The sequence below is a fragment of the Aspergillus campestris genome (assembly GCF_002847485.1).
Source record: "Aspergillus campestris IBT 28561 chromosome Unknown P168scaffold_5, whole genome shotgun sequence".
NCBI classification, from domain to species: Eukaryota; Fungi; Ascomycota; class Eurotiomycetes; order Eurotiales; family Aspergillaceae; genus Aspergillus; species Aspergillus campestris.
Window position 1 is genome coordinate 304,743 of NW_020194340.1, and position 27,866 is coordinate 332,608.

At 53.9% G+C, this 27,866-nt stretch overlaps 8 protein-coding genes across 8 annotated transcripts; 4 read left to right on the forward strand and 4 right to left on the reverse strand.

Annotated features, from left to right (window-relative positions):
• Positions 1 to 5,445: 5,445 nt before the first annotated feature.
• P168DRAFT_317754 (velvet factor family protein) lies at positions 5,446 to 6,666 on the forward strand (the record flags this gene model as incomplete). The annotated part of the gene is made up of 4 exons (XM_024840136.1): positions 5,446 to 5,631; positions 5,702 to 5,781; positions 5,839 to 6,327; positions 6,393 to 6,666. 4 exons carry the CDS (start codon positions 5,446 to 5,448, stop codon positions 6,664 to 6,666), a joined length of 1,029 nt encoding a protein of 342 aa, XP_024693300.1.
• P168DRAFT_137759 (uncharacterized protein) lies at positions 6,659 to 7,424 on the forward strand. The gene has a single exon (XM_024832735.1). It carries the CDS (start codon positions 6,920 to 6,922, stop codon positions 7,313 to 7,315), a length of 396 nt encoding a protein of 131 aa, XP_024693301.1. The 5' UTR covers positions 6,659 to 6,919; the 3' UTR covers positions 7,316 to 7,424.
• Positions 7,425 to 7,433: 9 nt separating this feature from the next.
• Positions 7,434 to 8,355, forward strand: P168DRAFT_137771 (putative IgE binding protein). Its single transcript, XM_024832736.1, has 2 exons — positions 7,434 to 7,820; positions 7,901 to 8,355. Exons 1-2 carry the CDS (start codon positions 7,551 to 7,553, stop codon positions 8,225 to 8,227), a joined length of 597 nt encoding a protein of 198 aa, XP_024693302.1. The 5' UTR covers positions 7,434 to 7,550; the 3' UTR covers positions 8,228 to 8,355.
• Positions 8,356 to 8,433: 78 nt separating this feature from the next.
• On the reverse strand, positions 8,434 to 16,470 carry P168DRAFT_310279 (WD40 repeat-like protein). Its single transcript, XM_024839383.1, has 7 exons — positions 15,894 to 16,470; positions 15,596 to 15,834; positions 14,186 to 15,534; positions 13,932 to 14,096; positions 9,924 to 10,186; positions 8,784 to 9,865; positions 8,434 to 8,714 (listed from the first exon to the last, which is right to left on the reverse strand). The coding sequence occupies exons 1-7, from the start codon at positions 16,338 to 16,340 to the stop codon at positions 8,471 to 8,473; spliced, it is 3,789 nt and encodes a 1,262-aa protein (XP_024693303.1). The 5' UTR covers positions 16,341 to 16,470; the 3' UTR covers positions 8,434 to 8,470.
• Positions 16,471 to 17,146: 676 nt separating this feature from the next.
• On the reverse strand, positions 17,147 to 18,777 carry P168DRAFT_137839 (SWIB/MDM2 domain protein). The gene is made up of 5 exons (XM_024832737.1): positions 18,602 to 18,777; positions 18,373 to 18,509; positions 17,760 to 18,224; positions 17,653 to 17,706; positions 17,147 to 17,601 (listed from the first exon to the last, which is right to left on the reverse strand). Exons 1-5 carry the CDS (start codon positions 18,606 to 18,608, stop codon positions 17,416 to 17,418), a joined length of 849 nt encoding a protein of 282 aa, XP_024693304.1. The 5' UTR covers positions 18,609 to 18,777; the 3' UTR covers positions 17,147 to 17,415.
• A 658-nt stretch (positions 18,778 to 19,435) lies between these two features.
• Positions 19,436 to 21,901, forward strand: EifCb (translation initiation factor eIF3 core subunit b; the record flags this gene model as incomplete). The annotated part of the gene is made up of 4 exons (XM_024835905.1): positions 19,436 to 19,514; positions 19,595 to 19,791; positions 19,925 to 21,400; positions 21,473 to 21,901. The coding sequence occupies 4 exons, from the start codon at positions 19,436 to 19,438 to the stop codon at positions 21,899 to 21,901; spliced, it is 2,181 nt and encodes a 726-aa protein (XP_024693305.1).
• A 355-nt stretch (positions 21,902 to 22,256) lies between these two features.
• On the reverse strand, positions 22,257 to 23,216 carry P168DRAFT_267329 (putative extracellular SCP domain protein Pry1; the record flags this gene model as incomplete). The annotated part of the gene is made up of 2 exons (XM_024835035.1): positions 22,257 to 22,925; positions 23,040 to 23,216. 2 exons carry the CDS (start codon positions 23,214 to 23,216, stop codon positions 22,257 to 22,259), a joined length of 846 nt encoding a protein of 281 aa, XP_024693306.1.
• A 758-nt stretch (positions 23,217 to 23,974) lies between these two features.
• Positions 23,975 to 27,131, reverse strand: P168DRAFT_326512 (exocyst complex component Sec10 family protein). Its single transcript, XM_024841133.1, has 3 exons — positions 26,736 to 27,131; positions 24,387 to 26,676; positions 23,975 to 24,335 (listed from the first exon to the last, which is right to left on the reverse strand). Exons 1-3 carry the CDS (start codon positions 26,845 to 26,847, stop codon positions 24,065 to 24,067), a joined length of 2,673 nt encoding a protein of 890 aa, XP_024693307.1. The 5' UTR covers positions 26,848 to 27,131; the 3' UTR covers positions 23,975 to 24,064.
• Between the last annotated feature and the right edge of the window lie 735 nt (positions 27,132 to 27,866).

Sequence of the window (27,866 nt, forward strand, 5' to 3'; positions counted from 1 at the left end):
AGGTCCATCTCGTCCAGATGCATGGAGTCAACTCTTAGTATGGGTCTCGAAGTCAACTCCCCGCAAGGGATACACCGTTATATTGACGGGATGCATCCCGCTCAGACTAGGCTCACAAGATATCATGGTCGGAGTGTCGTGTCTGTCGGAAGATGCCGTCATGTTTCTTTTCTAGGAGGTTGATCCGGTGGGCTCAGATGATATCTGCCGTGGGCGTGTCTTTTCAACCCGACAAGGATACGGGGTATACTCGCGTGCATTCCCAAGTAAACTTTGAACGAAGTGAGGGTCGTTGGCGATTATCAGCGGGGTGATAGATCAAAAGGCACCATGCAGGTACTCTTCGGAAGATTCTCTGGTGGAGGCAGTCTGCCCAAGCGATCCGACTGTGCTACCTTGTGTCTCCCAGATCCATTCGATGATAATGATGTGATCTCACTGATAAATGGTGTTTGCGCGGCTGCAACGCATAAGGCGCGAGATCCTCAACGGGCGGACGTCGGCCTCACTTCCCGTGCAAGCACTGCCATACCAAACCTCACTAATCCCTCGTCCGTGACACCACTTCGACCAGCCAAGAGGCCAATATTCAATACCATCAGGCGACCCGTCTCCCCCGCACAGCCTCGGACCATTCAAGCTCTTGTATAACATGCCAAGTCTTCCCACAAGGCCAGACACAAAGTCCCCGACCGCAAATGCCCAGGTCGCCGAGACAATTCAGCAGAGACCTTGATTCGGAAAGCTAGTGACCGTGGGGGTTGGGCAGCGATACAGAGTCCACCTTGTGACAAGCTCACCGACAGCCGAAGTGCTCTCTAGACTCCCCAATCACAACCCCGCAGCCTACATCATACGAGAGCTCCCTCATGGACGCTATTCTTAGCGCCCTGCACGTCTGCCGTCATACTTGGCGCTGGCGGGACTTGTGTGTGCGGGGTAGACAGCCGCAGTCAAGATCTGATCAAGCGATCTGCTTCCATGGAATTTGTCCCTTAAAGTGTCAAATGTGGGCTGCAACCGTAGGATTTGCATAGTCTTGGAAGTCACCGGACGGCATCATTCTGTCTTTGTCCTTACAAGCGGGGTTCTTTGAGTTCCGGTGCCCTAATAAACTCATCTGAATTGCTCAAGGCATCGAAATAACAAGGCTGGAAGCACTACTGTTGCGCTAGTTTATGAGATAAACCAAGAAGATATACGAGATCAGGTGTTACTTATGAAGTCATTCCAAGTATCTCCTCGGACATGCTCGCTGTAGTTATACGGTTGACGGTTTGGGGATCCGACTCGTGGATCAATCATACTATGTTGATATGTGGCAGACGTTCTAGACAATCCAGATGTCTCTTGTACACACCGCTAATTCAACTAGGATACTGGGTAGTATTAGTTATATTCAGCGCGCTGCTAACCGGTGGGTTAGATGTGTAGATTCCTGCGCTACTCGCATATTTATTCTATATAGACGGCCCCCGAAATATGCGTTATTTGGATCTTTTTAGTAATGCCAATTGATATAAAATGAAAACAGTGTGGTTGGTACTGTACTATGCTTGAGTCTGGGCCCTCAAACCTCTACCATGGAGAAAGATGCGGCTTGACTTCCCCGTTGAGCTAACACTTCAGTTCAGGGTGGAACAATGGCTCTCTCAGCTTCTGGGTTTGTTCCGGCAAATGGGTATCTTTCGTTGACCTTTCTGTTTTAAAATACTGCAGGATGCTACCATCACGAAAGTTGAGAGCATGAGAAAGCTATAGCATGCTGTGAGAACAGACCTCTAGATAATTGGAACAACCCTCACCAGCTGTTAGTGTCGTTAATCTAGCTTATCTCCCGATCATTGAACGCTATTAAAAGCCCCAGCCAGTTTGTAGCTTGCCAAGATGATCCCATGGATGTTCATCTCTGTGTCAATAAGCAGGCCTGACCCAGGGAATTGAGCCAGGAGCGTAAGACTTCCAGCAACAGCAGAGCAATAAAAACAACACGCAGTAAGTATAACCAACACGAGCACACGCCTTTCAAAAACACAGTCTTTCCTCTACCCTTCTAGTTTATGACTAAATTCTTCAGGTCCTTTCAACAGTTCATACCCATGAGCCCTCTGATCTACAAGAGCATTCACTCGCCAACGGTCCCGAGTCCCCTTTCTCTTTTGGCAACATCTCGGCACAGCTAGTACCTTCTTCCAATGAATATCGACAGTGAATAAAAGCCATGTATTCGCATAAAGGCCATAATCATCCTCAATCTCAATAATGTTAACCTGTAACACTTCCGATTTGGGATCATCAGCTGGGATAAGATGGTCGAATGTTACGCCGTAATAGTCAATCAATCTAGTTGATACATGGGATATCAGGAATAGTCCAATCTGACTCCACTGGCAAGCAGGTGAACGTACTGCTCCGGACGCTTTTCCGGCATCCAGCCCAAGTACTCATCCCGCACTACCAGATCATCCGGGAAATCCAGACAAGCATCGCGTCCGTATATCTTTTGGTACGCCAGCCGTGCTAGCTCTGGGCCTGCGGGCTGCGGGAACGGTCGGTCTAGAGGATCTAGATGCCATGATATATGTGGTAGGAGCCGTTGGACGGCGATCAGAGGACCTTCAATTTGAATTCGGAGTGGTCGATCTGGTGGTGGGAGGTGATATTGATGGGCGGGAATGTGAATACAGGGTGGAATGTATAATGGGAATGCCATTCGTAGGGCTGAGCCACCTGATTGCGTCGCTGGAGTTAATGAGGAGTTGTGGTAAAGAACTAAGGTGCCCCGGCTTGTACAATATGCCTACTCGTATCTAATTAGTATCTTCAATTCGTCGCGTGGCTGAGCCATGGGACGCGTGGAACTCAGTCACGATTAAGATGCAGCGGCTGGGATAGCCATGTTTTGATAACCAGCCTGAGTGTAGACATGTTGGAAAGAGCCAAGGTATTACGACAAGATGAATAGAACGCGAAGAAAAAGGTCAGACCATGACAGAAAGCAATCCTGCGAACAAACCAAATCCTCAATGACATTGTCCGAGTCAACCACTGGATAACAACATATCGATCGCAAAGCATGCCGTGTTTCCTCCTCCCTTGGAACTCCGCACCATGGCAACTTTGTCCTTTCTCTCCACTTGTCCCTTCTGACCCCCCTTTTTAATTGATTGGTCATTTATTCCCTGCATAGACACCTAGGTAATGAGACATGTCCAATTTCCCCGAGAATGACCGATCATGGCATCCACGCAGCGGAAATGCGCAACACCCAATTGACATATGCCACTTGCCGCTCCGTCATGCACGCCGCTCGTTCCGGTAGGCTGCGTTGTCCTGGGGGATTCTGCATTGCATAACTTAGTGGGATTCCACAGTTGGGCTTCTTTCTCTTTAAAAAGGATTCTATGGATTATATCTATTCTATTTAACGAGCAATGCTGTCCAAATTGGACGCGACTGAATGACTGACAATGAGACTCACCGCCCGGCTGACTAAGTGACTACCAGATTATCTACAGAGTATACGATATACGAACACGGAATAAAACAGGATGATCCCTCCAGAATGGTCAAAGGGGAAGATCGCAGACATCAAAGCTCGGACCATCGGGCGCGAGAATAATTTGTCATGAAGCCCCATCCAAGGCTGCAAACGGGGGATGATAGTGTTAAGTTGCAAGGTCAACCCAAAACGGGCCTGAGGGACCCAACCGAGAGGTTCAACGGTGCGACCATTGGTCGAGTCATCTTATCTTCCCCACGTCGTAGTCAGTTTTCAATCAATCTTTTCTCACTTACTGCCGCAAGTCTAACTTAGTACTTCTAGTCTCCTTCTATTTTAGAGATAGGCTAGGGAGCTTGTCTTGCCGGAAAGAAACCCGGTGGGTGGGTAGGTGGGGGGAAGACGGTTACATTGCTGGAGCCCCACGGGTATTGCATATTTCGAGTTGGACTGTGAACGAAGGATTGGGAGGAGGGATGATCATGAAGGATGATCGGGAAGATTTGAGGAGGTGGGAGAAGTCGAAAGTTGTACGTTGTGTCGAACAGAGGATGACGGTCAGCAATGACAGTTGATACACTGATTCAGGGGCTTGACTAGGACCCTTGCGATTAGTCCGACCAAGTCAGCAGCCAATATGGATTCGTGGACAACAGTCCGAACCCGACGGTTTGGGTCGCGGAAGTTCCTGCGCCGCGTTGATCGACTGATGGGAATTGGTCAGAAAAGGGAAACAGTTCCAGGTTAAGGACAATGAAATACCGATAGAATTGTAGAATTCAGTTGTCTTTTAGTACCAGAATCATGACACGTAGAAATGACCTAATATGTCGAGGATTGGGATCATGAGTCTACCTAGTACAGTGCAGTGAGAAACGAGAGAAAGGATTGAATGAGCTCATCATCATCCCGGACGCATTTTCCCACCGTCACGGTTTGAGTCTCGACCGATTTTCTCAATCGTCACTTCTCTTCGTCACTTCCACTTCTCTCTCTCTTTCTTCCCCACCTTACTGCTCTTCCTCTCCTCTTCTCTCTTCTCTCTTTCTCTCTTCTCGTCTCTTCTCTTTCTCTTCCTCCCCCTCTCCCTCTACATAACCGCCAACCGACCGACCGTCCTGCTTCTCCCGGCATCCTGCAGCTTCCCCTCATCCTGACGTCGTCCGTTCCCTCCCCCACCATCTTTTTGCCGGATCCGCACAACGGACTCGCGCTTTGTTGGAACTTTCCGACCTTGGAACCTCTGGATTGCCGTGGTGGGTGAACCCAACGTACTGTACGGTTGACCCGTGGGAGGCGCAGTCAATCTCCCGCGCTTGACACTGACAGCTTTCCGCTTACCCAGACGATCAACCCTTATTTTCTATCGGTAGCTTGTCCACTGGACTAGCGCACACCTTCACCTGCTCCTGAAACTTCGATCGCGACCGAAACGCGGAACTCGACGGCTTCTCGACAGCTTCCAGCGCCGTGCGTCCCGGTCCATTTACGCTTTCTGGGTCGCCCCTCCTTTCGCCACACCATAATTTCGTCACCCTCGCCTAGGGAGAGTTCCGGGAAAAAAAAATCACGAAGAAGGACAAAGAAGGGCAATTGCATCTCGCAGTCACCGTCCGATATCTGGTTGACCTCGTGAGCACTCGATTTCCGCCGCAGGTCGCGCGGTTCTGCTATCGTTGGAGCAGACTGGCCAGGCTCGATTTGCGCAACCCCTCCGGTCGCTGAACCCGATGCTGCGTCGGTGACGGTCAAATCCATCTCTTATTATTCTGTCTATCCGCACGCTCTCTACCAACCCACACTATATCAGCTTATCGAAGCGACCAACCATCGAGGGAGCATTTCCCTATTCAGTATTACCGCCCTTGTTTTCTCGTGATCAAAAAAATATGTACGGAGTAGAAGAAAGACACCCCGGGCCGCCGCAACCCCCTCCGCTCTCCATGGATCGCATTCCTCCTCCTTCCTCCTCCTATCCGACTCCCGGGTCGGCCGGTCCAATGGGATCAGCCGGTCCACCACATATGCCGAGTCTGGCACCGGTTTCGACCATCCATGAAGGTCGAATCTGGTCATTGCAGGTTGTACAGCAGCCCATTCGGGCTCGGATGTGCGGTTTTGGTGATAAGGTGCGTAATCGCTTCTTCACGATCGGTCCCTCGAGGATGTCCCATCATGCTCACAGATTCCGCTGCTTAGGATCGACGACCCATCACCCCTCCCCCATGCATCCGGCTCATCGTTCGAGATGAACAGACCGAAAAAGAGATCGATATCAAGTATGTCCCGGGTTGACCTATGTTTGCGCGGGGAATACAGTTACTGACGCCGGGCAGCGAAATCGACACGTCGTTTTATGTGCTGATGGTGGATCTGTGGAATGCCGACGGGACCGGGGAGGTGAACCTGGTGAAGCACTCGGCCACCTCCCCTTCGATATCGACGGCCATGTCCTCATCCTACCCCCCGCCCCCGCAAACCATGTCTCCCTACTCGGGGTACGGTCCAAACCCCTACGGGCAACCGATGGGGTATCCCTCGCAGATGAACAGTTACTACGGCAACCCGCAGTTACAGTATGGATACGGGGCCAGTCCCCAGGCGCACTACTACCAACAAGCACAGGCCCCCTACTACGGGAATCCCGTCAATGCGACCAACCTCTCGTCAGCCCAGCCCGTGTCCTCGGGGCCGGGCGGGATGTTCACGCGCAATCTGATTGGCAGTCTGAGCGCCAGTGCATTCCGGCTGACCGATCCGGAGAACAAGATCGGCGTGTGGTTCATTCTCCAGGATTTGAGTGTGCGGACAGAGGGCGTGTTCCGGTATGTCCCAGTCTGCTTTTTTGGGGGTGGTTTCTGGTGTTGTCTCGAGCTAACGTGGGGTGCAGATTGAAGATGAGCTTCGTCAACGTGGGCACCCAATCGAGTGATATGCCGTCGGGCATGACGGTGATCAATCATGGATCGGCACCGGTGCTGGCGTCCGTCTTCTCGGAGCCGTTCCAGGTCTTCTCAGCCAAGAAATTCCCCGGGGTGATTGAGAGCACGCCGTTGAGTAAATGCTTCGCCCTGCAGGGCATCAAGATCCCGATCCGCAAGGACGGAGTGAAAGGGAGTCGCGGTCGCAACAACGACGATGATGGAGATGATGATGACTATTAGGCGCAAGGAAAGGGATAGAGGATGGCGGGAATGGACGAGCAATAAAAATTGGGAGATATACATTCTCATTCCGTCGACTGGTCTTGACGCATTTACGGGCCTCGGGTTTGGTTAGTGGTGTTTGGCCGGGTCTTTTTTCTTCTTTCACTTTTTCTTCTCTCTATTCTTATATTTATTTTTCTTTCTTTCTTTCTTTCTTCCTTTTTGTCGTTTTGTTTTTTGTTTGAATGGGTTGGGGTGTTGTTTTGTATGGATGTTTGGGTGGGGTGTAAAGGCTGTTCTTGTTTGCTTCCTTCCTTGGAATCAATTTCATTCAATTTTTTTTTCTATCTCTTCAATCTTTTGTTCGATGTATCTCTTATGGTCTTTATTTAGATCGGTCCCATTACCGGTTTGCCCGCAGGAGCTGCATGACACTAAAACCGAAGAGGACTCGGCCCCGACGGTTCAGCTCCGAGGTCCATCGACTGGAATTGACCCTCCAACACCGCTCAATTCTTCAGCCGGAACCCGGAATGCCATGTCCTTGGGTTGTGGGGATGGTCAGGCGGCGGTGGGGGCGCATTCCTGGCCTGTTATTGTCGCTATGATTGCTCTTATTGGAATGGGTCGAACAATGTCCAGCAAACGAACACGAGAGCTGAACTGAGACTGAACTGAGACACCATGCGGGAAATTCCCCGCTTCACTCCATGTCTCATGGAACGTCATATTAATATCATATTTCCTTGCATATCTTCGGCATCTGTCCGCTTCACTGGCGCGGTTGGGGTGGCATCCGGGTTTATATAGGCTAAAAACGCCGATATAAATACCGTTTCCTTCCCCCATCTCTAGCTATCTATCTCGATTCCTCTCAAATACCACCTCAATAATTCAACAAAATGAAGCTCCAAATTGTCGCCTCTCTCCTCCCCCTCCTGGCTTCGGCCGCTCCCACCGCGGAGTCCGCCAAAGATGCAGCCCCCGAGCCAGCCTTCGGCGTCATGGCTGTCAGATCCGCCTCCCCCATCCACTTCCTCCCCATGACCGCTGCCAGTCAGAAGTTCTGGCTAGGCGGGGAGACGTCCTCCTACTGTCCTACTCCTCCTGTTCCCAAGGAGGATTGTCCCCCGGGAACGGACACGGTTTTTTCTCCGGGTGGATACGCCCTAGTATGTCTCACTCTACACTTTCACCATCTATACCCATCCATCCCCACAATATCCATATACTAACGAAAAATGAAAAACAGAACGTAATGGTCCCCGGCGGCCAACGCATCTACGTCGACCCCACCGGCGCCCTCCGCTTCACACAAGCCCACTCCGGCGCCATCCCCCCGGGCTCCGCCATCGGCCCCTTCGAATACACCCCCGGCGACTCCTACGGCCGTTTTACGTTCACGGGCTTCGGTGCGGACGGATTTATGGCTTGTCCCGCCGAGGATGACCGCTGGCAGGTGTTTGCTGCGATCCAGAATGCGACTGTGCCCGGTGGGGATGTGGGTGCGTGCTTGGGCTTTTCGGCCATTGCGCCGACGGCACAGCATCAGGGGTTTGCGGCTTGGCAGTATAATTGATTTAGCGATACTTGTGTAGGATTTGGTGATGGGGTTTATCAGATGCCTGTATACATAAGTATGTATGTATGTATAAGGATTATGGGTGGATGGTGGATGGATATGGTATGGATAATAAACAAGATAATGATAATGGACGGAGTGGTAGTTATTGGTATGGCACCATCTGCGATGTCAAATTCAACAAGTTACGATAATATAATGCAATCAAATTCATTCAAATCTATCCAACTCTAGGGTATCTCAGTTCCTCCAGATGCGAACAGCCTTGTCCTTCCCCCCACTACCCACCTTCTGCCCATCGGGACTCCAATCCACCGCAAACACCTCGTCCCGATGTCCCGGCAGATCCATCGCCAGCTTGCCCGTCCGCAGATTCCACACCTTCAACGTCGTGTCCTTGGACGAGGACACCAGCATGCGCGAGTCCGCGGAGAAGCAGCATTGGTAGACGGCGCCGACGTGGCCGCGCAGGGTGGTGATGAATCTGATTTGTTAGCTTATTTCCACGTAAAATAAAAATGGGGTGGTGTGTGTGTAGGGATGGGGTACGTACTTCCCGTCTCGCCCGTTCCATAATTTGACGTGGTTGTCGAATCCCGCTGAGGCAATGTACGCCATGTCTGGCGAGAACGTCACGTAGTTGACTTCCTTCTGGTGGCCCAGCAGTCGCGCAACTGGCTTGTTCGAGCTCTGCGGCTCCCACAGGTACATGGTGAAGTCGTCGCTGGCGGAGACGAGCTTCTCAACGACCTGGTTGTTGACGGTGGCCGCCTGCTCGAAGCGGCGCTTGGCGGCCGCGACCTTCTCCTCGTCCGAGGCGGGCACCTTGCCCGTGTGGTCGTGGTAGGCCGTGCGCAGGGCAAAGTCTGTCGACAGCGCGAGGTGGTTAACGCGGTGGGCGTGCGCCGCCAGCGTCTGCAGCAGGACGCCGTTCTCGGCGTTCCACACCTTGATGGTCTTGTCGTGCGACGCCGTGTAGATCTTGCCCGTGCCGCCCCAGCGCACGCACGTCACCGACGCCTTGTGCCCCGTCAGCACCATGTCGATGCGCTTCGACACCACGTCCCACACCCGCACCGTCGAGTCCTTCGACGCCGACGCCAGCCGCGGCCGGCCCGTCTGCTGCAGGTGGTACGGCTCCCACGCCAGGCTGGTGATCCACTTGGTGTGACCCTTCAGCGGGCCGCCCAGCGCCTGCCCCTTCTTTGCGTCCCACACCCGCACCGTGTTGTCCATGCTGCCCGTCGCGATGATCGCCCCGTTCGGCGAGTAGCTCACGGCCAGCACCCAGCTGGTGTGACCCTTCAGCGTGTGCAGCGGCGTCCCCGTGTCGCAGTCCCACACCCGCGCCGTCGAGTCCCCGCTGCCGGTCACCATCGTCGCGGACGACACGGGCGAGAAGCTCGTCGCGAGGATCGCCTCGCCGTGCCCGGCGATCGACGCCGTGCATCGCGAGACTGCTTTCACTCGAAATACTGCCTGCGGCGTGTAGTACAGTTGCACTGTGTCCTCGGTTGTCTTCAGCCCGGGTTTCAGCAGCGACTGGTACAGATCTTGCAGGATGTCCACCGTCAGGCTGTCCTTGTCGTCTTGCGACTGGTAGGTGAAGCGGTATGGTACTCGTTCATCTTCCTCCTTCACCAGAAACAAAACGTTAGTTTTACATTCCACCATGTTATGGATGCGAACGTACATGTCCTTGTAGCGTATTCAGCAACGTCTCCAAATTCTTCACACTGGTATCCCCCACTGGCACCGACACAGCAGGCCCCGTTGCGGAACCGGTCGCCTGGTCGTAGAACTGCACACGGATGCTGCCCAGATTATCGGGGATGCCCTGGATCTCCTGCTGCTGCTGCGCCTTCTCGGTATCCTCGCGCTTCTGGCGCTTCGTCGGGGGTGGGAGGAGAGTCGCCATTGTGCTGGTTTGGGTCTGCTGGTTGTTGTTCGATGTCGCTTTTGGGCCCGCCAAAAAATTTCGTGCTTATCGCGGAGACGACGATTGCGCTAACCGGTTTCGGATATCTTATCGATACTCAGTATACTTCAGTCATCCACCTCACTTCTTCTCTTCTTCTCTTCTTCGTCTTGAGCTTACTGAAGGAAGCAAGAGATCATTGACTAGATGTCGTTTTCTTTCTCGCAGGCTACCTCTGTAGCGGACTCGTTCGTCCCTCTCTCCCGCCAGAGTAGTGGTCCGCTACGGACGAGACCGACAACAACAGCCACCAGTATAGCATCTCAAGATATCATCTGTGCAGTCAGTGAGTCGCGCGGTATCTCGTCCACCGTGGGACTGGCTTTTGTCAATCTTTCAACCGCCGAGATGGTTCTCTGCCAGATCTGTGACAGCCAGACGTATGCCAAGACGATCACGAAGATCAGCGTCTTCGAGCCCACGGAGATTCTGTTCATGAACACAGCGAGAGACTCCAAGTTGTACTGCATACTTCACGAGAATATCCCAGACACTACCTTTACGTTCCTAGATCGCAGGTGCTGGTCGGAGAAGGCGGGCCACGAATACGTCGACAGGCTTGCCTTTCCGGAAGATGTAGAATCGGTCAAGCTGGCTCTGGGAGGACACTTCTTCGCGGCGTGTTGTCTTGCTGCTGTATGACTGACTCCTTGGAGGTTGAGACGGTGTTGCTGATATACCTTCAGACCCTCAAATACGTAGAGCTCGAGTTAAACCGGATTTTTGCATCTCACTCCCTCCGCATCCGGTTTGAGCCGTCGCAGGGCACCATGTCCATAGACCTGTCGACGATTGTCTCACTAGAACTTGTCCAGAACATCCATAGTACCAAGTCGAAACATAGTCTGTTCGGGCTATTGAACGAAACGCTCACTCCGATGGGATCGAGGCTGTTGAGAGCCAATATCCTGCAGCCGTCCACGGAGCAGTCAAAGTTGCTGGCACGCTATGATGCGGTGGAGGACTTGTCGACTAAGGAGGATATGTTTGTGTCTGTTAGACAGGGTCAGCCCTTGCTCTCTACTACTTCTGTTCTCTCTATTGCGACTAACCATGTATCTACAGCTTTGAAAGGCTTTATTGACGCAGATAAAGTCCTGTCATCTGTGAGTTCTCTCCTCACAGGCTCGGAAGCTACTGACAAACCAGCTTATACTGGTTCCCACGAAACGAACCTTCCAATACGTTGAGCAGTCTGTGAACAACGTAATCATGCTCAAGTCTTATGTGTTTTTAATCAAATCAATCTACAAGGCTTTGGGCACCGCTCAAAGCAGCCTATTACTGACGATAAGAGAGGTACTGTGTGCCGTCGACTGCTGGATAAGCTAACCTCGAATAGCTGTGCGCACCGGCGGGCCACAGAGGAGTCGAGCAGCTCATCGAGTCTACCCTCAACGACCATGTTGCGTATCAGACCAAACCGCTGGATCTGAGAAATCAGCGGATTTACTGCGTGCGGGTGGGTTTATCCACCACATGGTTGTCCGTGTTTAACTGGTATAGACTGGGGTGAATACTCTGCTCGACGTGGCGAGACAGACATACAAGGAAACGAACATGGATGCTGTTGATCTTGTAGCACAGCTATCCGGTAGGCCCAGCCCATATTGATTCTGAATCTAATCTCTGACGTTCAATTCAACTGACAGAAACACATAACCTCAACTTGGACCTAAAATTCGACACAGCCCGCCAATACTACATCAGCATTTCCGCCGCAGAGACAGACTGCTACCTCCCGGAGATATTCATCAACGTGTACCGCAAGAAGAAGCGCATCGAGTGCCAGACCCTAGACCTCGTCAAGATCAACCAGAAGATCGTCGACGCCCACAACGAAGTAGTCAGCATGAGCGACCAAACTATCCAAGAACTCATCCGTGACATCTGTAGCGAGATTTCCATCCTCTTCCGCGTCAGCGAAGCCATCGCCATGCTCGACATGCTCTCGACCTTCGCCCAGCTGTCCACCTGCAACGACTACATCCGGCCCGAGCTGACAGACGTCCTAGCCATCAAATCCGGCCGCCACCCCCTCCGCGAGAAGATCCACACGAAGAAGTACGTCCCGAACGACGCCTACGCGACGCCGCAGTCCCGCTTCCAAATAATCACAGGCTGCAACATGAGCGGCAAGTCCACCTACATCCGCGCCCTCGCCCTCATGACCATCATGGCGCAGATCGGCTCCTTCGTCCCAGCAGAGTACGCCTCCTTCCCACTCATCCACCAGCTGTTCGCGCGCGTCTCCACAGCAGACGACCTCGAAGCAAACGTGTCCACCTTTGCCTCGGAAATGCGCGAAATGGCATTCATCCTGCGTAGCCTGGAACTCACCGACCCCACAAACAACAAAAGTATGGTCCTAATCGACGAACTCGGCCGCGGCACCAGCACGACAGACGGCCTATCAATCGCACTCGCCATAGCCGAAGCCCTCCTTTGCACAACCCACACCCTAACCTGGTTCGTAACCCACTTCCACGACCTAGCAACCATCCTATCCGCCCGCCCCGGCGCCGTCTCCCTCCACCTAGCAGCAGACCTCACAGCAGACGGGTCCAAAATGACCATGCTCTACCGCATAGCGGAGGGAGTGCCTCCCGCGCAAGCTTACGGCCTCGCACTCGCCAATCTAGTTGATTTCGCGCCTGATGTCATGAGGACCGCGCGGGAAGTATCTACTGCGATGGATGCTCTTGCGAGGCGCAGACATAGTCGGGCGAGGTCGGTTGGGGTTGCGCATAAGCGGAGATTGCTGCTTGCGCTACGGGAGCAGTTGGTTTTGGCGCGGTGTGGGACGGTCGTTGGGGAGGCGCTGAGGAGGTGGTTGGTGCGGTTGCAGGATGACTTTGTGGTGAGGATGGATGCTGCTGATGGGGATGACGATTCATGTGAGGGTGTTGGAGATGGTGATGGGGATGGAAGTCTGATTGATACGGATAGTGGTAATGATGGAGATGGTGATGGGGATATGAGTATTGCAACTGATGATGATAGCGACATCGAGGTCCTTTCTCCCGATCACGTTGAGATCCCAGCTACCACCGATCAGATTGAACCATCATCTGCTGAGATAGCCAGCATCCCACACACGACAGTGCCCTCATCTGTCACACCCACACCCCACGCATATACCTGGTCTCCTTCACTTGGAACAGACCATCCCATGAGTGAGATCTGCTCGTCGGATTCTCCTTCAGCTATGGTTGATTGATTCACAGTAAGAGATGGGCAGAAGCGCAATTATCCTTAGATAGTATAGTATTCTTAGATAGTGTACTCCGTAGTAGTTATATGATATAGAGTATGTAATAGTAATAATACATTAATTAACTTTTCCACCACACTGGTGATTATGTCCAATGCTCACTCACGCACATCACATCTACAGTCAAAACCATTCCACAATGACCAAATCAGCTAGCTCTAGTTAGGTTAGTTGTATGATGACCCGCTAAACACAAGCTTTTCAACACCAATCAAAAGAAAAAGTGATAAAAGAGAAGAGAAAAAGAAAAAGAAAGGGGTAAAGAGAGAAAGGGACAATGGAAGGGGTAAAAATCAATTACACGCATAACGCTTATCTCACTCCCTGTGCACCACAAATAAATCAAAATATAGCTATGTACTTCATGAATCCACCTAATACTGAGTATGATCAACCCCAATGAATAAGCGTCTGCTTCCCCTTCTTCCCCTTCCCCTTCTTCCCCCCACCACCGGGTAACTCAGGGAATTCCTCGTCGGGGTTCAGCTCCGCCTGGGAGGATCCAGCCCACGGGTTGGACGGCGCAGGGCGCTGGTTGTCCCAACGGACGGTGCCGCGGGTGAGACCTGCCATCAGAACGTTGGGTTTCGGAGCGGCTGGGAGGGACGGGAAGGCTTCGCTGCTTTTGGGGTTTACGGGGCGGGAGGGCGTGGGTTTGGGTCTGGAGTAGGAGGAGGAGGGGTTGGTAGGGAGGGGGATGGACGTGCTGCGGGGGCGGACGCTCCCCAGGTTGCGCCGGCGGCGTTGGCTTTGGCGGAGCGGGCGGTTGCCGCGGAGAGCGGCGGGAATGGGTTGCTGGCTGCGGCTGCGGCGGTGGCGGAGGATGAGCCTGGGAGGGCACCGCTTCTGCCGACGGCTGAGCGGGAGGACTGGGCGGTGGAGGACTTGAGGCGGAGAACGCGCTTGCCGCCGAGGCCGGTGCCGTTGACAGTGCCTGGGGACATGCCCGGGATCATGCCGCCGGCGCCTGGGAGGGCCGGGTAGTCTTCGTTGATGGCGCGCCAGTCGTTCCAGGATTGGAGCAGGGCGGTGCGCTTGGCGTCGTCTTCGTAGATCTCGGCGAGCTCCTTGATCAGCTTGCCCAGTTCGGTGCTGGAGGTGTCGAAGAGGGAGAAGAAGGCGTCGATGAGTTCGGTGGCGGTGATCTGGGACGTCCGGAAGTGGGAGACGCGGGTGCGGAATTCGTCGAGTTTGCCTGCGTCGTTGCCCAGCAGGTTCGCGGCGCGTTCCACCACGGCTGCGTGACGCAGACGACGGGCTTGCTCTTGTGGCGAGACGGGCCCGGAGTCTGCTGCGTTGAGACTGAGGGACCTCAGTTCGGCCACTGGCGTCGAAGGGGCCGCGGGTGTGCGGGCCGGGGTGGCGGCCCCGGACCGCGGAGGCGCGCGGACGGTCTGGGTTTCGTTGCGCGACAGTTGGCCGCCAAAGCTTCGGCCCGTCACGGACTGCGAACTCTGGATGGCTACTTGGCGCTGATAGGCGACCTCGTCGCGCCGCAGCGCTTGGGCGCTGGATGGGGGAAGAGGCTCTGAGTTGGGGTCACGTCCCCGGCCGGCACCACGGCGTTGTCGCTGCTGTGGTTGATATGGCGTTCTGATGTCAAAGGCAGACAGGTCCACGATTCGCGCATCCCGTCTGACATCCTTGGACATTCCGTTGGGGTGGCATTCCAATTGATGCCCCTTGAGGTCCATTTGCGACTCGAAGACAACAAACTTCTTTTCCAGACACTCTTGGTCGAGACACAGGAAGTGGTCTTTCTGGAAGTGTTCCTCCAAGGCATTGTAGTCAATGTAGTATTGCTGCTGGCGAGTCGAGGACTGTCGATCGCAAATGTAGCACCGTTCATGACGGTCGCGGCAATGGGTATACAGCTCGTCATCGCCGTAGAACCGCTGGCGACAGAACCCACACTCAGGGTGGCCTTTGAAGCCACTTTGATCGACGGATCCGGGCACGTCATCTCCATGTTTCTCGTGTTTGCGCAGCTCCGCCGCGGTAAAGAGCGCATGCTCGTGGGTGAAGACCTTCTTGTTCCTCGTACACAAGTCGCTATTGTACAGTCTTAGGTTAGTCTCGCGGTGGTTGATCTTCATTCGCATCCATCACATACCACATGACCTTGCCGTGCTTGTTCTTGACATGGCGGTGCAGATCGGGCCACCCCAAGCAAGCTACGTCGCAATTGTCGTCGGGGCAGTTATACCGCAGCAGCAGAACGGTATCCTCAAAGATATCATCATTCGCATACTGGATCCCGAGATTGTCGTCCTTCTGCGAAAAGTCCGCGCTCGTAAAGTCCTCAAACCGCTTCGTATGGTCGTCCGTAAAGATCACGTAGGCCGACTCCGTCTGGTCGCAGATAGCTCGTTAGTAAAATATCTGTATTATGCAGATCCTCTTGGACATACTCGACAGTGGGCACAAGCTTTATTCTTGTACAGGGCCCGGAGGCGGAGCGCACAGATATGACAGGTGCGGTGATTGCACGGCGAGACGGAGGTATGCTCGACGGTGGAGGCACAGATGAAGCACACCTCGCTATCGTCGGCGTCATCATCCGTCGCAGGGGCGGTCGCCTGTTTCGCCTTGGACAGCGCGCCCGTTGGCGTTGGCGTAGCGGTCGTGGACTCGGGCTTCTTCCCGCCGCGGTCCTGTTTATCGCCGCGGCCTCTGCGGGCCGGGGCGCCCCTGGATTTGGAGCCCCGACTGGAGCTCTCCGTCGACTGCGCTGGCGTTTCGCTCTGATCGGAGCGACCACCGCCGCCGCCGCCAGCAACACCATACCCTCGTCCCCGTCGACGACCCCCGCGGCTCGGGCCTTGCGGGGGAGCTCGGGACGGCTGAGAATCAGACATGAGGGGCAACGGAGCGGAGTTCGGGAGGGGGAAGAGGGGCAAAGGCCCTAGGGAAGACGGGAGTCAAACGAAAGTTGTCTGCCTGGTAGGAGGAGAGATGCGACGAGAGGTAATTCTGGCAGGCGACTTGCAGAAGGAGGGGAAATGGAATGAAATGAGAGAAAACGGGCCAAAACGGCCAAAAAAATTGGTGGTGCTCGGCATTGCTTAGTGAGCAGGGAATTATGCATTATGCCGAGCGGATCTCCGTCGGGCTCTCCTTTGGGGTTAGAGGGAGGCTCTCATGCAGCTGTTCCTGTTATACCACGCCATTCGAGGGTCTTTTTGCTTAGAGTGGGACTTGGATTATCTGAAAGACAAAAATGTTTCTGCAAGGACTAAACTAGGTTGGTTACCAAGTCAAAGCCACACGGTACACTCGATAGACTTTGGTGGCTCACTCGACACGCCTATTCTTTCTACGACTGTTGGACCACGTTATATGACAGGATTAGTATTTAACTATGCCACGATGCGGGGGAAATCATCCGCATGCTAAATAGTTCCTCCCCTATCAAAGCATTGAACTTGCGTGCCTGGCTCGTTGCCCATCAGCGTTCTTCCACGTCCCAGCGTCCCACGAGCGATGACTAGATTCATCCGCAGGCCACAGTCAACACCAAGAAAAGGGACTCGAGGCGACGCCTCAGAAAGAAAAGGATCAAATATGCCACAGTGTCACCTCCCTCCCTCCCAATAACTAAATCTCAAGATAACCAACATCCGTCGGGTCTGTAAGAGGATGCCAACTCCCGCTGTAGAAAAGATCAGCAGTAACGATAGAAAAAGAAAGAAAAACAGAATGATATTAAGAAATTCACAAAGGAAAGGGAAAGCAATCCAATCGCCAATGAGTGTCCGGAGTAAAAGGAGCGCATCGTAAAATCACAAAAACCAATCATGATCACGCCTGGTTGCCAATGCGGTGCAGTAACAGGTATTCGGAAAATCGTAAAGAAGGGAGCCATGGAGACAGACTCCCGGTGGCCTATGATCCTCGTAGGCTCCCGCCCACATACAGTGGAGGGGCGGCAGACTATTCATCAGGACTATATAGGTTTTGGCTGAGAATCTTGGTCATCGTAAACATGTGGATCCGGTCTTGCTTGAAGACAGCGCGCATGGGTTCGTCGCAGCGGATCTGCCGTCGGTCGCTCGGGTCCTGCAGTTCATGCTCGTGGATATATGCCCAGATCTTCTTTACCGTCTGGGGGCGTGACAGCTGCAAATCATTAGTCGATTGTGGGGTCCCATCGGGGTGTATGATACGCACCGTCGATTCACCCCCTAACAGAGCAGACAGGGCCGGTGAGAGATTCAGGGGTTTCTAAACACCGTTAATATCCAGGGCCAATTCTGAGGGGCTGTCAAGGATCTTACGTGGAATCCAGTGGACCGATTGACCTTCTTCCCCGCATCCGACCCCGACTCCAAGTCCGAATCATCCTCTGCCCTGACCTTCTTCGCCGTCTTGGCCTTGGTTTTCTTTTTGACCGGCTGCGTCCGGCGCGTGTTGCCCCCACGGGTCGGACGGGCGCGCAGATTCTCTTCCGCCTGCAGCTTGGCCGCGAACACGGCATCTGCATCCACGTCATGGTCTGACTTCTTCTTCTTGGCCGGCGGAGTCTTGCTCGAGAGGTCCGCAGGCTCCTCGCTCTCCGCCTGTCGTTTCTGCGACATGGACGACTGCGCCGGGGAGGACGGCTCCACCGGCGTCACGGAGTCCTTGTCCTTCCCGTGGCCATTGGTGGACACGGAATTCGATTCGGGCTGGGGGGACTCGCCAATGCCACCTTTTTCCGCGAAGATATCAAACCTCTCCATGATCAGCTGCTTGATCGCAGCCTGGAACCCGGGGAACAGATCATGTTAGCGCATTGACCATGACGCTTCACGGTGGACGGAGACCCCCAGGGGAGCGGAGGGACAAGGGAGAGGGAGAAGGTATGGAGAGATCGGATGGCGGCGAGAGGGGAAAAGCGGGCAAGCACACCTTCTGCGGAGTAAGATCATAACCGACCACATCCTGCAGGCCTTTGCGAATGCGCTTCTCCGAGATCGTCGTCAGATCACTCTTGGCCAGAATTGAGTCGATGATGGGGACATAATTATCGCGGGAATCCGGGGAGACTGTCGCGACAGGAAAGATGATGTCAGTTAGCAGCGACTTCGGCAGGCATTGGGGCGACCTCGGTCATCCAACCGATCGAACGGGCACTTACGCGACATCCTTCTTGGTCACCGTTAGGCGAGTGTCTTCCTCACTGCAGGGGGGGTGGGCGGAATCCAGGTGGGATTGACAGGGGAGAAATTCTATCGGGACAATTGTTCTACTGGATCAAATAGGGCGGATGATACTGGAGGGGGGTGACAGGGACGCGGAAGTCGGGGTCACGGTCCAGGTGAATTGTTGTAAAAGATCGGCCGTCCAGATCGGGGCGTAGCGCTGGCGCTTAGGACCGGCGGGGCATATGGGACCAACGGGGGGAGGTCCCCAAGGGAAGGTGATCAATATGACAGGAAACGAAAAAGAAAAAGAGATAAAAAAAAAAAAAAGCGAAGATCGATCTAGAGCAAGAAGAAGAATAAGAGACAGCTAACAATGAGCAACTGACAGCCAACCCACAGAGGAAGCGAAGCCAGTTGGGATGTGTGGGGGAAGCAGTTTATCTCGAAGTAGAGAAGTAGCGCGAGTGACCAACGACAGCGCACGGGGTGGGGTCCCGTGACTGCCCCGTGATTGAGATCCCGTGATTCATTCGTGATTGATCCCGTGACTGAGATGTCATGACTCAGCAGCTGGTCAGGTGACACGTTGACCAGTTGGCAGATATCAGGTGACACTCTGACTCAGATATTATTCAGCACATCGCACACAGAACACGCTTGGCGCTTTGGTTTTGTTCGAGTTTTGCCCTAAAAAAACAGGCCGAATGGGTTCGCTCAGCAGAAATCATCCCCCTCTCCCCAATTAGCAGCCAAGCATCCACATCTCCCTCGTCGCCGTTGGCTCTCCCTCCAACTCCCCCCCGACATCCCCCCCCCCATATACCATCATGGCGCCTAGTTTCGATACTCTCTCCGAGCAAGACCTCCACGAGGAGGAGGAGGAGGAGGAGGAGATCGACTTCTCCGGTGAGTCCGACACAACGCTATAGACAAAGGAAGACGAAGATTTCCACGTCCGGTATCTAACCTACCTCTTCGATCGCCAGATCTCAAAGCGCAATATGAAGTGCAAGTCGACGAAGGCTTGGACACATTTATCGTTATCGATGGACTCCCCGTCGTCCCCGCAGACAGCCGACAAAAGCTCGTCAAATTCCTGTTGAGGAAGCTCAACTCGGTCGGCCACACCTCCGAAGATGCCGTCTTTATGCCCCTGAGCGACAAGAACATGACTGAAGGGTACGTGTGGGATGGAAGAATGGATTAGGGGGTGGTCGCAAACCCCCGTGGTTGGGAAAGACTAATGGGATTGGTTCCTGCAGATTCGCCTTTGTTGAATACGAGACCCCGAAATGGCCATCGCCGCCGTCAAGCAGCTCCACGGAGTCCCCCTGGATAAGAAGCACACCCTCATGGTCAACAAGTTGATGGATATTGAACGGTATGGCCGGGAAGGACGCGTCGAGGAGGAATACAAGGCCCCCACCGTCGAGGCCTTCAAGGAGAAGGAGCACCTTCGGTCCTGGATGGGCGATGTTCACGCCCGCGACCAGTTCGCGCTCTACCGGGGTGACAAGGTCGGAGTCTTCTGGAACAACAAGAGCAACCCGCCGGAGAACGTGGTGGATCGGGCCCACTGGACGCAGCTGTTCGTCCAGTGGTCCCCCAAGGGTACCTTCCTGGCCTCCGTCCACCCGCAGGGTGTGCAGCTCTGGGGCGGTGCATCCTTCTCCAAGCAACGCCAGTTCCCCCACCCCTTCGTCCAGCTGGTCGAGTTCTCCCCTCAGGAGAACTACGTGACCACCTGGTCCGCCCGCCCCATCCAGGTCGAGGAGGGCAGCCAGTCGACCCTGTCCTACGAGGAGGATGGCAAGAACATCATCGTGTGGGATATCACCACCGGCAAGCCCCTGCGGTCCTTCGTCTCCCACGACCTCACCGCCGGTGCCAGCGCCGAAGGCGAGCCCAAGAAGAAGGTCCAGTGGCCCGCCTTCAAGTGGTCCGCGGACGAGAAGTACGTCGCCCGGATGCTGCAGGGCCAGTCCATCTCCATCTACGAGCTGCCCCGGATGAACCTCCTCGACAAGACCTCGGTCAAGATCGACGGCGTGATGGACTTCGAGTGGTCCCCCGCCACCGTCACCCGGGAGGGCGTCAAGCAGTACGAGCAGCTGCTCTGTTTCTGGACCCCGGAGATCGGCAGCAGCCCGGCCCGTGTCGGTCTCATGAGCGTCCCGACCAAGGAGATCGTCCGAACCCGGAACCTGTTCAACGTGTCCGACGTCAAGCTGCACTGGCAGTCGCAGGGCACCTACGTGTGCGTCAAGGTCGACCGTCACTCCAAGTCCAAGAAGTCCATGGCCACCAACCTCGAGATCTTCCGCATCAAGGAGAAGGGCGTCCCCGTCGAGGTCGTCGACAGCCTGAAGGACACCGTCATCAACTTCTCCTGGGAGCCCAACGGGGGCCGATTCGTCGTCATCACCACCGGCGAGGCCGCCCAGGGCGCCGCCGTCGCCCCCAAGACCTCCGTCGCCTTCTTCGCCCCCGAGAAGAAGGGCCCCTCGGCCGGCAACTTCAAGCTGGTGCGTGTCGTCGACAAGAAGAACAGCAACGCCATCTACTGGTCGCCCAAGGGCCGCTTCGTTGTCGTCGCCACCGTGCACTCGCAATCGAGCTACGATATCGACTTCTGGGACATGGACTTTGAGGGTGAGAAGGCCGAGGGGGAGAAGGACCTGGCCGCCAACCTGCAATTAATGAAGACCGTGGAGCACTACGGTGTCACGGACGTCGACTGGGATCCTACGGGCCGGTACGTGGTGACCAGCGCCAGTTCCTGGACCCACTCGGTAGGTTTCTTCCTTTCTTTTCTTTTTTTTGCTTTCGTACGCGTCAGACAGCGGATTACTGACACGTTTTAGATGGAAAATGGCTGGACCCTCCACACCTTCGCCGGTCAAACCCTCTCCGAGAACCCCACCGACAAATTCAAGCAGTTCCTCTGGCGCCCGCGCCCCGCCACGCTCCTCAGCAAGGAAGAGCAGAAGCAAGTGCGCAAGAACCTCCGCGAGTACTCGAAGGAGTTCGACGAGGAGGACCGGTACGCGGTGGACATCGCCAACACGGCCGTGGTCGAGACGCGGAAGCGTGTGCTCAGCGAGTGGACCGCCTGGCTCCGCCAGCAGAAGGAGCTCCTGTCCGAGGACAAGGAGGTCTACGGACTGCCGGAGGATGTGGACGATCCCAAGCTGGCCAAGGACGCTCCCCCTGCCACGGAAGACAAGGGCGAGGCCGTGGTGGAGGAGATTGTCGAGGAGATTGTCGAGGAGCACGAAGAAATCATCAATTGAACGGAGCATGCTGGAATTTAATGTTAGGTTTTCTCTTCCTTTTTTCTATTTTTTTTTCTACTCTTCATTTCTCTACCTTCTACTGCGTCATCTGTCGATATCCTTTTTCCTCTCGGGGAGCGGTCTTCGCTTCCCTCTTCCTGTGAGCCTCAGCCTCTTGTGATCCGTTTACCATGGTTTTCGCGCGGGATGTCCGAAACCATGAAAAGTGAATATATGTGTACTGCATATCCCGTTGGGACTTATGTGCGCGTTGGTAGCATGAGCGATGACAATGATGAGTTGTAGTAACGGCCTAGTAGAACAGTTTCTGCGCGTAAGATAGCGTGTTTGACATGAAGCTTTATAAATCAATCTATAACATCTGAACCACAACGACAACAACAGCCAAAATACCCTTCCACCCAAGTCTTTTCCCCCCGTACACCCGCCCAGCTCTACTATCATCATCTCCATCTCCACCCTCATCAGCAGTACTCGAAGGCCACGGCCCAGAGTACGTACTCGACGGCTGCACATTGACGCGAAAAAACCACTTATCGTCGTTCCCACCCCCACTGCCACCTCCACTCCCACCACTACTCCCAGCAGCAGCAACAACAACATCAGACCCATCAGCAGCCCCAGCAGCGATCTTACTCCTCCCTCCACTGCTTCCACCACCACTATCGCCACCAGTATTACTACTACTCCCACCCCTGCTACCCACAACATTCCCCGCAGGCGAATACTCACAAACAACATACCACCCCTGCGCCATCTCATACTTCCCCAGCGTACTTTCTTTTTGCGCGCGCGTTTTCCTATCGTTATTGTTGCTATCCGCATCGCGAAAACCACAATCGATAGCCGCGCAGCCCATCTGCTCCGTCCCTCGCCAGACAAGCTGTGTAAAATGGCCCGTCTCTTCCGTAAAGCCGGTTGGGGTATCGTAGTTATACATATGGCTTTCGTCGGCCCAGGCTGCGATGGCAGCTTCGGGGTCGGGGTATCCGAAGGCGAGGTTTTCGCCGTGGGGTCCGTGCTAGTATTCATTAGTTTATCTCTTTCCCACTGTGTCATTTCAACATCCATAGCCAAAGGAAGAACAGTCGGAAGGGTTGAACAGTATAGTCTCTAAGATAGGGGGCCAACTCACAGAATGCTCCCATTTACAACCCCCCGCCCAATCAGCCGCGTACTCCGTGAGCGTCTCGTTCCAGACGAGGGCTGAAGCGTTGTGGCTGCTGCGGTAGTCGTTGGTGGATGCGAGGACGGTGTCGCGGAAGATGGAGGGCGATGTGTAGGAGGGGGGGTGCGGTGCTGTGGGGGTCATTGTTACGTGGACTGTTGTTTGGGTTGTTTGGGTTGTTGCTGTTGGGGTGGTGAGGGTGAGGGCGAGGGTGAGGAGGGCGAGGAGGGATATTCCTTGGTGTTTTTGGTGTTGTTGTCGTCGCATGGTTGGGGATTGGTTGTTTGGTGGTTGATAGGGTTGTTGTAAGAGTGAGTGGTGAGTGTCATGTAGCTATTGGTGTGTAGTGCCTGGACTCGACGGTGCTATACAGATCGCGATGGATTGCAATAGTTATACCCCTCAGACAAAAGCAGAATAAACCCCGAATATATACCGATCATAGCAAACAATCATCGATGTGAAAGTAGCAAGACAATGCATCCATCCAAGGCTATAGACAAACAAAAACCACTGAAACACTCGCCTTATTCACAACTCCCCATTATAACCAAATTCAGTCCAGTCCAGTCCAGTCCAGTCCAAGCCACCACGGCGGCACCATGTTTAAGCCATTGTTCGCAGCGAATGAATAAAAATAGTTGACTTCATTGCCTCAGTAAGCGCTTGCTCATTGACGTCAGTTGGGTCGGCGCGTAGTCACCGGGACCAGTATGTGGTCCATGACGGAGGAGAGAGACGATTAAGCTTTGGGATAAGGGGAATAACAGGTGCAGGAAAGTCTATCTTGTGCTGGAAGAGTATCATGACATATACATAGGCGGTGGGAGTCTTGGTGGTTGGTTGTTCCGGGACTTCCTTGTGCCCCACTGCTACGGAGACTATAGATGGAGATCCACTTGCTGGAATGCAACACAGGGGTATTCTATTTCTATGGACAGAAGGCGGAAGGAAAGAAAATACGAAATATATATACACACCAGGAAATATCCTCACATCACGGTACATCCAATGCCATACATGGCGCGCTCGACTTCCTTCTTAACCTGGTACCAGTCGGCCCGGCGCTCGGCGAACTCGTAGACTTCTTCTACCCGCCAGATCCCGTAGAATCGGTCGCCGTCGGCAATCACCGCTGCGAGCTCTTTGGAATCAGACGGGTCAATCAGGTAGATTTGGGACAGTTCGCGGAAGGCTTTGAAGTAGAGGAGGAGTTCGTTGTTTTTGAGTGTCTGGACGAATTTGAAGTAATGGTTCATGTCGCTGGTCGGGTTAGTTAGGGCGGCATTCGCAGAGTTTAGACGGGGTGCATACCTGATCAACTTCAACGATCCCTCAACGCTGATGCGTTGGCGCTTCAGATGCTTACACAATGCGGTAAACAGCCGCAATCCCACCTCCTGGTTGAAGACGTCCAGCGTGCTCTTGTCTGTACTACCTACCAGCATCTGCGTGTGCGAGGAAACCACATCGACCACGGCGCTGGCCGCGTCGGTCACGCTGACGTCCATGGTCTTCCGGTAGGGATCGGTGGATACACTGGGGTTGAAATCCGTAGCCAGCTGCCGCGTAGCAAGGATGTAATCGACCTCCTCCATCAACACGTCAATGCCCTTGCTCAGCCCCGCAGCCACCCGCTCATCAAGGTGCTGCTCGAACTTCTTCTTCTCCTTGACGGCGGGATCGAGGAAGTCGTTCCGATCGGTCAGCTTGGACCCGATCAGCTCTTGCTCGTAGAAGACGTCGATCATCTGCAGGATGAGGTCTCCGACGTTGACCAGTTCCAAGAAAGTCACCAGGGGTTCCACGCCGGATTGGTCACGGTCCCCTTGCTCACGAGGCCGGTAGTTGGACAGATGATTGACGGCCTTGTTGAAACCGGCGATCAAATGGCGGTGTCCCAGGATGCGAACCAGCGCAACAAAGATTGCCTCGCATTGTTGTTTGACGACGCCGCCTAGTTCACCCCCGACCCGGACGAACTGCGCCGCTCGCTCCAGGCTCGATTTGGCCGAGTGGACTAGGCCCAGGGATACCTCGATGCTGAAGAGCGAGCTGATGCCCTCCAGTTTCGATTTCATGATGGCAGCCTTGGCGGCCAGCTCCGATGTGGGAGCCTCGACTGCTACAGGGGTGGCGGGCGACGACATGGTAGAGAACCGATTGGTACCCTTTGATCCACTAGCGCCATCATCCGCAGTAAGACCCTGGTCGGTCTTGGTTTCCGATGACTTGGTGCTGGAGAAGCTAGGAAGGATGTTGACTGGCGCCATGATCACCTTTTTGAATGATGTCAAAAAGTCTCGCTTTTCAGCCTGTCGGTTGATGTTGGATAGCAGGAACGACTCGGTCGAAGCGGCTTGCTCCGACAACTGTCTGTCCCAGTCTCCCACCGCCGACTCCGAGAGTTTCTGGAAATAGTCCAGTTCTTCTGCCAAATACGTGTCCAGGTGCGGCTCGTAAACCTTGGTAATCACTTGGTCTACGAACTCGTCCAGGCTATCTTCGGAACCTTGAACCGGCAACAGAGTGTCGGCCAAGTTCAGACACTGCGCGAAAGTTCCAGACATTGCGATCAAGTACGCTTCTGTGTTTGAGCGATGGAGCTCGTCAAAGACGGCCGTCAGAAACGGGAACAAGACGCCTTGTCCCACTTTGTCGATGAATGGAGTGGCTACTCTTAGCGAACGAGGAAATGCGCGATTGATGATCGAGACCTCTTCGTTGTAGGCGACACTGAATCGCGTGAAGAATGCCTGGGTATGCTCCAGCTTCACCTCCTGTGTCGTTTCGTCGATGCAGTCAGCCACTCTGCCGAAGTCCGACTTCCGCGTGATGATATGGTTGTGGTGGATAAATAACTCAACGGCCGCCGCTCCGCCGTTCAGGACGTAGAGCACATGCGCATATTTTCGCATGCGGTCCTCGATGTCGTCTGTCTCATACCCATGTCGGAACTCCTTGACTGCCGTTGTTTCGAACATCGACACAGCCGACTGGAGTCGGTACACTCTTTCGTGCCAGCCATCCGTCAAGTCGCTCTTGGAGAACGCTTGCAACTGGGAAAAAATCAAGGCTTGCTGGTACGGGTCGGTGTAGCTCTTGTAGACCAGATTATCGGGAGACGCGCCCAGATTCGCGATATCATCGTAGAACGGGCCAAGCGCGGCGTGCACTTTCCCGTATTGCTGACGCGCTTCTCCGCGAATGGATTTGACCTGCCGCATCACTCCCAGGACGGGATCATGTTCCGAATCATTCGCTTGATCGTCAGCCGGAACAGTGCTCAGATTGATCTGATCGAACCCGTCTGAAAGCGAATTCAGGGCAATGGCGGGTGTCTGCGCAGTGCCAGCCCCCGGACCAGACAGCCGTTTCGATTCTTCCACCAGCTCCTGTTCCTCCACCTTCTCCACATTGGCAATCGTCCCAAAAGAATCCTCCACGTGTTTCCTCGCCTGTACTTCATCCCAGCAGCCCATAAGCTTCAACCTCTGAACCCATCGGGTGTCATCGTATGCCATCTCGTGCAAGAGTTTCGACGAGCGCGCTACTCGGATAAGGTCGGCGGGGGAGAGGTATTCAAGGACCAAGGATATAATCTCTAAACCGGTGTTAGATCAAAACATCGCATCGCGGTATCCCAGAGACCACCAAACTCACCTGCTGGAAGAGACGCCCTGGAGACCTCCTCCATGGACGCCATCTTCAGCGAAGCCAGCACATCTCTGCGCGGTTTCCCGCCAGTCCGTGGCCCGTTTCTCGCTTTCGACATCTTGTAGATTCAATTCCGGCATCTGGAGGACCCTTTGGGTGTGTTTCGTGTGGTGTATGACCAAACCCGTTTGGTGGCAGTCGGTGGCCAGTCCACGCTCTGCGGGGTAAATCGGACGACAGAAAGGTGTCCAGGCGGATCAATATTATAAAATTCAAGATGTGAAAGGTGCACAGGCCGATACAATCATTATCTAAACAAGTTCAGTGCCCCGTGGGCAATTAGTTGAGCTGGGGAGAGAGTTGAGCACTGGATGAACCCCAGAATTTCCCAAGTCAAGCGACTGATCGGCCCCCAATTTACCGTTTCCGACCGCCCAGCAGTTATCTATGAGCTGGTCACTTCACAGAGATCTGCTATTCTCGCGTGCCAGAATTAGAACAACTCTTATTATCCAGGTACAGAATTCAATAATGCTTAGTAAAATGTGATTTGTCTTGAAATCTTTAGAAACAAGAGTACTGAGAAGGTCTAGGAAAATATTGATCCCTATATATATCGTAGCAGCACTGATCTAAAAATATCCCATCAGCCAAGCTCACCTGCAATAATATATATAGAATATCCCACCACTTCAGTTCTATCTACTCAATAGGTATTAGTTATGTAACTCATACTGATGTGCAAATCAATATTAGCCACGTCTCGTGTTTAACTGAATCCAAATTCACCCACCATATGGAGTTAGAGTTATCGGTGGCGACAGTTTATCCAAAGACTTGAACTCCACAAGCCACTGTCTGCCCCCTTGCATGTTGGACATTTGACGGACATTCACAGTGGGACTGCCCCTGCTTTGACTTTCATGACGTGTTCTGTGTAGGTTTGGGCGCCTTTGATCAACTTCGGTTTTGGCTGGCAATATGGTAGGCATCTGAGCTGTAGGGTTGTATACAACGGTAACAGAGATGGATTCTAACGCTATATACATGCAGTGTGAAACTTACCAAATGATTTTATATAGGACATTCTGGGCAAACGGCCGGCTGGCATAGTGGTGATAATAGTCTAATTTCACA